This window comes from Salvelinus namaycush, chromosome 22 (genome assembly GCF_016432855.1).
Source record: "Salvelinus namaycush isolate Seneca chromosome 22, SaNama_1.0, whole genome shotgun sequence".
Lineage (NCBI taxonomy): Eukaryota > Metazoa > Chordata > Actinopteri > Salmoniformes > Salmonidae > Salvelinus > Salvelinus namaycush.
Window position 1 is genome coordinate 26,548,533 of NC_052328.1, and position 11,720 is coordinate 26,560,252.

The window sequence follows — 11,720 nt, forward strand, 5'->3', positions numbered from 1 at the left end:
TCTCCATAGGCCTTCCAGCAAGTGACGAGTTCAAAGAATCATGTAATGAATAAAATAATTGAATTGGGCCCAGGGATTTTCTTCCTTCACGTAGAAATTGAAACGTGGCAGCATTTTTCAGTCGCTGTGGCACACAGCATAACATACCTCATACACGTATGATGTAAAAAGATCAAATCATGGAATCAAAACCAGCAACACTGTATGTGCTGTCAGAGAGACTGACTATAAGGCATCGACCCGCTTCTCTGAATGTGAGGGTTCAATTCTTTATTTTTGATTTAATAGAGTCCTACTAAATCTCTACGTCTGGTTGACAGAGGACCTTGAAGATTTCATGACATCATGGCAGACGGCACACAGGTATTTGTAGAGCGGTCTGTCGGTAAAGAGCACGACCTTCACAAAGCCGTCAGTGATGAAAGTAAACCTAATAACCCATGTGGATCACAAATGAAGCCTGGCTAAACATGATTAAGTGTCACTGAGCTTTGCCTACATGACATGTTAAGAGGGGCAGCTAGATGCCCAGTGAGCCCTACTGGAATATGTCAGAAAGACAATACGGAGGAGATGATGGACATGAATGGAGAGAGGGGCATGTGATTCTGATCCATCTCATGTTGATCTTTGTCTGAAAACAGGGCCAATCATCAATGACCTTGTTTTTTGCTAGATTTTTGTTTTTAACCAAGCTATGAGTCTAATCCTCTCTCTTTTGGAAGGATATCATTTTCTGCCCACTTCATAAATCTCAACCCTACAGACCTGCGATCTTAATTTGATCACTTTGTCATCACAGACAATTTTCCTGCGCAGCAGAAAATGCAAATTGTAGTATATTAAAGATTTTAAAAAGGCCTTTAAAGTCGGTCATTTCCACTTAATTTCAGACTTGATTTATCTTTACGAAAAATGTATCAACCCCTACAAAAATATCCACTATTATAATCCACATAATAATTCACGTCCTGTTGTTGTAGGATTATTTTCCTGCTGTGAGCAGCACACTGTGATTTAGCATATAGTTCCTAAAAAGGCTACTTGAAACGGGACAAGTGCACACATCAAATGTAACACACAGGTGATATGTTATCATGAACAAGCACACATGCCACTTCATACACAAAACTCACCACACACACACAGGGAGACTTTTCCAAGTAGCTTCTTCACAGTGTATAGATAAAACAACACAAATAGACATCACAACCTCCATATGTGGCTGTCCACCCACACCACCTTCTGGGCTCGGTTTGCAACCATAAGCACCTTAGAATCCATGAATTTCTACTGTGAGCGAGTAGGCTTCTCCCCTGGACCTGAGGAGTGCTCTCAACAATATGTCTGGGTGGAATTAAAAGTCTAGCTCACATCCAGATCCTCCTATGTGTGGGAGGTAGCACCGATGTGAGTGTTGGCGTTCCAGCTCTCCATCTAATTAAACATCTTCAACAGAAAGTTAGAAGCAGACAGGAGTGGTGCTAAATAACAGCAACATCTTTCCTCACCCCCAGGATATATTTAGCATGTATACGTCTCTCTAAAGCCCAGTTGTATAGGCTATAGCTATTTAATGCATAGCATGAACCCTTCTGAGAACTAATTATTTTCTGCTAAAGAGGGTTGGGTTCAGTCTTTCATCTTGCTGTGGTTAGACTGTGAGGAGTCTGCAGTTTTAGATAAAAGGGACTTGCTATTCTGGCCTTAATGATCTTGTAAGGTTAAGGGTAATGAAGGTAGGTAAAGGCTTGTGACCTCTGACATCTTGGTCTTGAATATACAGTGTAGAGGGCGGCAGAGTCAGTGACATGCAGGCCTACTCTCCACACTGTTAAACTTGACTTGGGGTTTAGCATGGTAGCGAGACACATAACTCCCACCACTCCACATTTCAGCTTGGCTCAGTAACAGGTGTGTAATCCTATAGCTGAACTTTAATGTACTTTTAAGGCAGTAGGTGCCAGATCAGAGCCATAAGAGTGTGTGTGTGCCTGTGGCCAGAAATAGGGCCTCTGAAAGGGGGATGACTGGATACCGCTGAGACTGCTGGGAAGGGTGCCCTACCGCCATGGGCCTTCTTGAAGCAGGTGCACACACACACACACACACACACACCAGATTTGTGCACATAATGTAGGCATTAATACATACAGTTCAGGGATTCCGTTAGCCAGTAATAGGGAGTAATAGTCTTTCGGGAGGAGAAGAAAAAATCTAATTGCGGAAAAAAATGCTTTTAGCCTCTTCTGTTAGGAAAGTGTGGCACTGGACATTTCACCGGCAGCATTCATTGATTCATTGATGTAAATACCAGTCGATGTAAATATATTTGACTGGTCATGCTTATCGGTCTACAGGTTAATTTGCATCATTTAGTGGAATTAAATTGGTGCGTGTATATGTAGGCCTATCTTATTTATCCTACGTGTAAAGCACACAGATACAACATCTGTCATACAGTGCAACAGCTGCTGCTACAGCATCTCAAACAGCAAATGTATAGGCAATGGAAGGCAGGCTTCATCAGCGCGTCTCACACCCCTTTGCAATGAGGCAGTATGCAACGAGAAAACATATACTTAATTGTTGGAAACCTGAACGTTTTACTACATATTATGAGGCATGTTTTACCTTTGCTTCAAAGTAGCCTAGCCAAAATCAGACCATATCTGTGGAGGCAAATCTTTTATACTATATCAACTTTCTTTCATTGTCCAGTAGCCAAAGGCACAATCCTAGTCATATTAGCAACCCGTGCTAGTTCTTGCATACAAGATCTCCCCTCTTTCAAAATTTCGAAAGGATATTTTCATCTCTGTCACATGAAATAACTAGTTTTTGACAACTGTGTTTTCCTGCTATTTGCATTATGGGAAAAAAACATTAGCACATAGCCTACTGCCGTGTGCACATTGCTGCGCTTATAATGTGAAATAATAGTTTATCTACATTTTAAGCTAAATGTTCTGATCTGTTGCATCAGCCTCATTGCTTTAAAAAAATACTGATTGTATGAATTTGGGAAATATCGACTCACAACTGTCCCAGAGTCTGTCTGGAATAGGCTATTTCTTTCTCCACAAGCTGACCAATAGAACAGGTCAACTTTTCTACTATGGGGATAGTAGATTGACATAGGCTAGTGATTTTGCTGTTCGCTACTCGTCTTGTTGGCTGAGCAAAAGTAAATGAACATCTCGCAGCCGGCCGCGACCAGGAGACCCATAATTGGCCCAGTGTCGGCCGGGTTAGGGGAGGATTTGGCCGGCAGGGATGTTCTTGTCCCATCGCGCACTAGCAACTCCTGTTGCGGGCCGGGCGCAATGCACGCTGACACGGTCGCCAGGTGTACGGTGTTTCCTCCGACACATTGGTGCGGCTGGCTACCGGGTTAAGCGGGAATTGTATCAAGAATCTGTGCGGCGTGGATGGGTTGTGTTTCGGAGGACACGCGGCTCTCGACCTTCGCCTCTCCCGAGTCCGTAAGGGAGTTGCAGCGATGGGACAAAACTGTAACTACCAATTGGATATAATGACATTGGGAGAAAAAGGGGTTAAAATAATAATAACTGAAGGACTGTACATCTTTGCATCTCAAATTGCATCTTCTGTTAATATGAATTACCATCTAATTGGGATTCCTGTCATTCTGAGCACCGTGGGTGAAAGCCCTAACCAGGTTACACACCCAATGCATATGGGTACGGTACATTTCTCAAATGTCCGGTAAATTAAAATGCTGCCGGTCAAATGTCCGGCGCCACACTTTCCTAACGGAAACCCTGATACAGAATGTATACTGACTCAAACATACAACCATCTATACACTTATATGCATTTTAAACACACTGTATATATCTGTTCACGCACACATAAACAAAACACACCTACACAGTGCTTACTGATGGGAGGTCAGCGGAGGAGGGCACAGTGGGTGCCTAGTCAGAGGCACCAGAGCAACGACATCTCTGGAACAGCTGCAACTGTCTAATCCATCAGAATGGGTGAGCAGGAGGGAGGACAAAACCCCGTGCTGAGCTGAGGTCCTGATGACGGAGTCCCACCCTCACCTCCCTCTGGTAGAGTGTGTGCGTGCACACACACGTAGACAGGCACACACACACAGATAAAAGCTGTCCTGCTGTCTACTCCCTCCCTCTCACTGCAGGATACACATGAGCTGGCTGTTCATGGATTCACACACAACAGCATCCTCCCACACTGAACATGACAGACACTCATTTATACCCCGCCAAGGCACTGCCAGAGGGTGTGTGTGTGTGTGTGTGTGTGTGTGTGTGTGTGTGTGTGTGTGTGTGTGTGTGTGTGTGTGTGTGTGTGTGTATGCATGTGTATGTGACAGAGAGAGAAAGAGAGAGACCAAGAGTGGGAGAAAGAGAGCGGGAGAGAGCGAGAACCAAAAAATCTAGAAAGGGTGTTAAAGTAGGCTGCTCCTGCCTTTATGAAAGGCAATAAGACAACTCTGGTGGGACACTGAGATGTGAAAGGTTAGAGGGCAAGGTTAGAGGGCAAGCAAACAACAACACAAAAGGAGTTTATGAATCCCCTCAGGAGGCATCGAGAGCACGAAACCACACAAAAAAAAGTCAGGGTTGGAGACCATTAAACAAACAAACTGTTTAAACAGGCAGAAAGAGAGAACGAGACACCAAGGCAGACACCAAGGCAGACACCAAGGCAGACACCAAGGCAGACACCAAGACAGACACCAAGACAGACACCAAGACAGACACCAAGACAGACAGACAGACACCAAGACAGACAGACACCAAGACAGAAAGCGAGAGAGAGAGAGACAGAAAGCGAGAGAGACAGACAGACAGAAAGAGAGAGAGAGAGACAGACAGACAGAAAGCGAGAGAGAGACAGACAGGCAGGTTGGTCACGTGTAAAGACAGGGTCTGAGGGGGACTAGGTGGCTGAAGGGGCTCTACCAAGAGCCTATAATGGAATTCACCAGACTAGCACAGCATGCCATATCCAAAAGCAATAAACAGCATTTTAATTGAACTCTGCAGTGCTGGCTTTATGCAAGGAGGAGGAAGAAAGGGAGAGGGAGAAGGAGAGAGAAACTGAAAGAACAACAACCATCAGCTTGCTGGGGCTCCCTGGATGACTTTTGTGTGACTGTATGCCTACAGTGCAGTTAGTGGAAAAAAACACAAAGTCAGACTTATTAAGCTGCCACTTGTCCAGAGCAAAAATAATAAGTAAGCCAGCCAGAAGTTTTCAGAAGAGTGATACACAAGTACAACCACAGCTTTAAGGAGAAACAGATCAGTCATGGCTACCACAACAAGAGATCAAACGCTTACCGTGGTACATTGCATCAACCAGGTTTAGTGTAGCTCCCGCAACACTGGCTGTCTTACTTTGTTTTGGTATTGTAGCCAAAAGAAAGTGTCTGGTATTGTACGTTTTGGTCTTGTACAGTAAATTCCCTCACCAAGCTCTATCAAATCCCCTCTCCAACCCCTACACAACATGTCATGTCACAAGGCTGGTCTGTCTTTCAAAAGTCAATTGACATGCACAGCCCACGACAGGCTAGTCTCTCCCTCTCAGTACTCCAAGCCCCAGAGAGAGGTCTCCTGCAGCAAGTCAAGCCAAGCTAGACTGGGCAGGGTTAAGCTGGACAGGGCGAGCAGACGGTTTCAGTGTCTACAAGGTGAACCTGTCAGTGATAGACTTGGAAGGCTATTCTCCACACCACATAGCATATGTGAAAACACACACTCCTTCAAAACACACACACACACATAGCCCCCTGTCACATTGTACAAGGTCAGCTCTTCATCAGTCATGGGGACACCAGACTGGGTAATCTCTCCTCCTCCATCTCCCCCTATCCTTCTATTCTCCATTCTTACAAGGGCAGCTCAGAGCTCCTCATATTTTAAACTTGATGACGGTCTCTCTCAATCTCTCTCCCGCTCGCTCTCAGGCCCCGTCTCTCTCCCCGTCTCTCAAGGATCAGATCAGTGACTTAAGGCCCATGTAAATCCATCTATTCTGTAAGACTGAGGAGTGAAACAGCCTCTATAGGCACAGTCCTCAGGAGTCAGCCTGGTACACAAGCAAAGGTGGTATGACGGACGGACGGTAGTTAATCAATTTAATCATGACAGCGTTAAACCTATTAGAGGGAGAGAGGGTGATGGAGGGAGGAGAGAGAGGGGAGGAGAGAGAGGAGAGAGAGGGGAGGCGTCTATCAACCGTGTTCGTTGCCAGTCAACTCCAAGATATAAGAAAATGATTAAGAGGGATTTAATGTCATACGCCAAGCGGGGAAAACGCACATCTGTCAGCAGTAGAAATATGTTATTACACCTTCCTCTCGCTCACGCTCACTCACTCTCTTTCTCCTACTCTTTCTGTCTATCCCACTATCATAGTCTCCATTTCTCTGATCAGGGTTTCATAACAATGTTCACCACAGGACTGGACAGGGTTGATAGAACTGTGATTAAACACAGAGAGGCTGAAGCGCCTGTCTACTGCATCTTTCAACACAGTCGTTTCTGGCTCTACTGTTGTTCAAACAGTCTGCTTCTTGGAGGACGCACAGATCTCAGAGCCAAAACCTTTAAACACTGGCCCCTCCAGTCCACTCTGGTGCACTGCACCCATCACTGTACTTACCTTGGCACTTCCCGCCGTTAGTGGGGTCACCATGGTAACCAGGCATGCAGGTCTGGCACTGCGGTCCGGTGGTCAAGTTCCTGCACTGCTCACAAGCACTGCCGTTCACACACGTACTGTGGCCGTTACACTGACAAGCTGGGGAAGAGGGAGGGAGAGAGAATCAAGAGGGTTTGGGTGTATAGCTTTTAAGTGTGAGGATGGGTTGGGTGTATAGCTTTAAGTGTGAGGATGGGTTGGGTGTATAGCTTTAAGTGTGAGGATGGGTTGGGTGTATAGCTTTACGTGTGAGGAGGGGTTGGGTGTATAGCTTTACGTGTGAGGAGGGGTTGGGTGTATAGCTTTACGTGTGAGGAGGGGTTGGGTGTACAGCTTTAAGTGTGAGGGGTTGGGTGTATAGCTTTACGTGTGAGGAGGGGTTGGGTGTATAGCTTTACGTGTGAGGATGGGTTGGGTGTATAGCTTTAAGTGTGAGGGGTTGGGTGTATAGCTTTACGTGTGAGGAGGGGTTGGGTGTATAGCTTTACGTGTGAGGAGGGGTTGGGTGTATAGCTTTACGTGTGAGGAGGGGTTGGGTGTATAGCTTTAAGTGTGAGGAGGGGTTGGGTGTATAGCTTTAAGTGTGAGGAGGGGTTGGGTGTACAGCTTTAAGTGTGAGGAGGGGTTGGGTGTACAGCTTTACGTGTGAGGAGGGGTTGGGTGTACAGCTTTACGTGTGAGGAGGGGTTGGGTGTACAGCTTTACGTGTGAGGAGGGGGTGTATAGCTTTAAGTGTGAGGAGGGGATGTATAGCTTTAAGTGTGAGGAGGGGATGTATAGCTTTAAGTGTGAGGAGGGGATGTATAGCTTTAAGTGTGAGGAGGGGATGTATAGCTTTAAGTGTGAGGAGGGGATGTATAGCTTTAAGTGTGAAGGCAAGGGATAGAATACAAATGTGTTTTTGTGCATTTATGGTTGTATTGATGTGCTACATGACGTGTCTCTCTCGCTCTGTCTGTCTGTCTGTGTGTGTGTGTGTCTGTGTGTGTCTGTGTCTGTGTGGGTGTCTGTGTGGGTGTCTGTGTGGGTGTCTGTTGACTCACCAGGGCAGTGGATGTAGGCCCAGTCAAACCCTTTATCTTTGGGGCACAGACCAGGCTCCAGCACCATGTCTCTGTCCCTCTCCCTGTCTCTGGGCTGTCTGGAGGGGCTTTTCATGGGCCCGCGGTATGACCCCTCCATACACTGGCCCTTCCCTGTGTTAGTGGGGTCTCCACACCAGCCACACTCTGCCTGATCCAAACACTGGCCACACGTCCTCAGGCCCGAACAGTTCTGAGCTAGAAGAGAAAGAGAGACAGAGAAAAATAGAGACCGAGACAGACAGAGCAAGAGAGAGTGAGAGAGATTATTCAGACACATAGAAAAGTTCCTCATAGAATACTTGTCTGATCTTGATAATATTCATCCGTAGTATAAATAATGTTACATCCATCCACCACATAAATAAAGTAGACATGTGTTACTGATTACTTTATTCATTCTGTTGGCATTGGGAGGCTATACTCTCTAATACGTTCTTAGACAGCCACTGACTCTTACTGTAATTGCCAGAGGGTTCATTATTTAATGGATTAGAGGCTGGGTATAAATATATTGGTTTTGATTATTATTCCCACCTTTAGGACAATGGGCACATTCTTTTGGGCTTGAAATGCAGTGTTATTGTCTGAGACAAGTTATCAAGGCTTGAGTTGGAGATAACAACATTGAAGTTGATCAAGTATAGTTTATTATGGTGCTGTAAGCCCTTATTACATACAGTGCATGCGTCACGTCTGGAGGAAACCTGGCACCATCCCTACGGTGAAGCATGGTGGTGCCAGCACTATAATAAACTACTATACTGTGGGGATGATTTTCAGCGGCAGGGGACTGGGAGACTAGTCAGGGATGAGGGAAAGATGAACGGAGCAAAGTACAGAGTGATCCTTGATGAAAACCTGCTCCAGAGACCTCAGGACCTCAGACTGGGGTGAAGGTTCACCTTCCAACAGGACAACAACCCTAAGCACACAGCCAAGACAACGCAGGAGTGGCTTCGGGACAAGTCTCTGAATGTCATTGAGTGGCCCAGCCAGAGCCCAGACTTGAACCCGATCAAACATCTCTGGAGAGACCTGAAAATAGCTGTGCAGCGACACTCCCCATCCAACCGGACAGAGCTTGAGAGGATCTGCAGAGAAGAATGGGGTAGACTCCCCAAACACAGGTGTACCAAGCTTGTAGCGTCATACCCAAGATGATTCAAGGCTGTAAGCGCTGCCAAAGTTGCTTCAACAAAGTGCTAAGGGTCTGAATACTATTGTAAATGTGATTTTTCCATTTTTAATGGACGAATTTGCTAACATTTCTAAAAAACTGTTTTTGCTTTGTCATTATGGGGTATTGTGTGTAGATTGATGAGGGAAACAATGAATTTAATACATTTTATAATAAGCCTGTAACATAAATAAATGTGGAAAAGGGGAAGGGGTCTGAATACTTTCCGAATGCATTGTACTCTCTTCACATCATTGATTGAAAGCTGGACTCTGACTCAGACTTCCAACCAAAGATCGACATTTTGCAAACATTTAGCAAACGTGCCCTTGGTTCTGTCTATCAGAGAAGGGAGAGGGATGCGGGTGGCAGCTATGTTGGAACCCGTCGGACTGTCTTGACAAAAGCAGGTGGTTGGCTGACGACAAGAGCACTCACACTCCACTGAGTACAGCCCCTAGGCCCAGGGAGAGGTGAATATCTGTTCATACAACAGACCCAACGTTTAGACAACAAAACACTTACTGTCTTTGATAAAGCCCCCCGTGACCAAACAACTTCTATCGGCGTGATATATTTACTGAATATTAACATGTGCAACATCGGCACTTTAATCAGAAAGTAGGGATGTTCTGTCAGTTTAGAGGACAAAGTAAGCTCAAAAAGCCCCAATGGAGGTGCACTTTCTTTCCATATAAGCTTTCATGTATTGTATGTCAGCCTTGCTTTCAAATACATTTCTGACACATTTACAGTACCAGTCAAAAGTTTGGACACACCTCATTCAAGGGTTTTTCTTTATTTTTACTATTTTCTACATTGTAGAATAACAGTGAAGACATAAAAACTATGAAATAACACATATGGAATCATGTAGTAACCAAAAAAGTGGTAAACAAATCAAAATCTATTTTATATTTGAGATTCTTCAAAGTAGCCACCCTTTGTCTTGATGACAGCTTTGTACACTCTTGGCATTCTCTCAACCAGCTTCATGAGGTAGTCACCTGGAATGCATTTCAACTAACATGTGTGCCTTGTTAAAAGTTAATTTGTGGAATTTCTTTCCTTCTTAATGCGTTTGAGCCAATCAGTTGTGTTGTGACAATGTAGGGGTTTTATACAGAAGATATCCTAAGTCCATATTATGGCAAGAACAGCTCAAATAAGCAAATAGAAACGACAGTCCATCATTACTTTAAGACATGAAGGTCAGCCAATACGGAACATTTCAAGAACTTTGAAAGTTTCTTCAAGTGCAGTCGCAAAAAACATCAAGCACTATGACGAAACTGGCTCTCATGAGGACCGTCACAGGAAGGGAAGAGACAGAGTCTTGTTCATATTGTTGAGCTCACAACCAGTTGACTTGTTTAACTACTCCATGATGGCCAAACCTGAGACAATCATTTACATTTAGAATGTATTATTGCTATACAGTATAAGCAGGCTATGAATATTGAATCACAAACAAAAATAAACAAATCAAAATATATTTTATAACACTTTTTGAGTTACTACATGATTCCATATGTGTTATTTCATAGTTTTGATGTCTTCACTATTATTCTACAATGTAGAAAATAGTAAAAATAAAGAAAACCCTTTGAATGAGAAGGTGTCCAAACTTTGACTGGTACTGTATGTTATAATATGGCTTTTGTTTCCTGGATTGGCTTTCCCAGTGATTTTACCCATGCACAGCTAATGTGTGTATCTACAGACATTTAGTTAGTGACTCTGACAAACATATCATCTTAACTGCCTGTCCTTGACGAAGCAGAGTTGGGACTAATACACTTCTAACTTCCTTGTCAACGTTTCATTTTTCTTGAGGACATATCCAGTAAAAAAGTGCTTTGTGTTGCTTAAACTTTCCAATGGCTTGACCTTTTCTTTCCTAAATAAATGGAATTCCATAACTGTCTCTATTGAGGATACATTGGTATTCCTAAAATGTTTCTGACATTCAAAAGAAAGCTTTATTAGAAAATACATATTTTACAGCATTCAACGCTAACAATGAAAATCTCCATCCATAACTTCCTTTAATGGATTCAGAAGCCGAGGTAAGCTTGGTGGGCTAGTTAAATTGGTTTTCATTCAGAGCGTGTGAGAAGTTGGACTGGTCGATTGAACTTTTATTCATTGTTTTCTTCTTTTTCTTCTTTGAACTTGTTGTCGAGCATAAGAGGAAATAACGTGATTGTGATTCAATATTTATAGCCTGCTTATACTGTATAACAATAATACAATAAAAATGTAAATGATTGACTCAGGTTTGGCCATCATGGAGTAGTTAAACAAGTCAACTGGTTGTGAGCTCAACAATATGAACAACTAGCTTTGAAACACAACTGAAGCAGGACACACAAGTTAACTCAAAAATAACCCCTATGAGACCAAAAGGTCTGAGGAAGTTATCCAAGATGTTCCTTTCTATTGTCATGTGAGTTTTCCTGAATGAACGGTAGAATTTTTGCCAGGAGATATGGTTTTGAACCGCTCCCATTTCCACAAGCCACAGATGTGTTCAGCTGAACTTTTCTCCCCAGAATCTGTGTTTCAGAGTCTGTCCCTGTTGCATTATTCAACCATGCTGCTGATTAATTTCTAGGTTCTTGTCTTTTTCTCCAACTACAATCTTGTGCTTCATAATTAGAAACACAGAAGCTCTCCTCTCACCCGGCCTCAGAGGCAGTAGTGTTTACACAGGGTGGAAATATTGTCTTCCTAAGCGCCAACAGTTTTTT

At 43.9% G+C, this 11,720-nt stretch overlaps 1 protein-coding gene across 2 annotated transcripts in view; it reads right to left on the reverse strand.

The window, feature by feature from the left end:
* LOC120017702 (attractin-like protein 1) overlaps window positions 1–11,720 on the reverse strand; it is a 314,009-nt gene that overhangs the window by 191,987 nt on the left and 110,302 nt on the right. For both annotated transcript variants that reach the window (XM_038960633.1, XM_038960634.1), the window contains 2 exons: window positions 7,749–7,985; window positions 6,667–6,804 (listed from right to left, as the gene is read on the reverse strand). In XM_038960633.1, coding sequence (XP_038816561.1) covers window positions 6,667–6,804; window positions 7,749–7,985 — 375 coding nt within the window. The remainder of the gene's footprint in view (window positions 1–6,666; window positions 6,805–7,748; window positions 7,986–11,720) is intronic.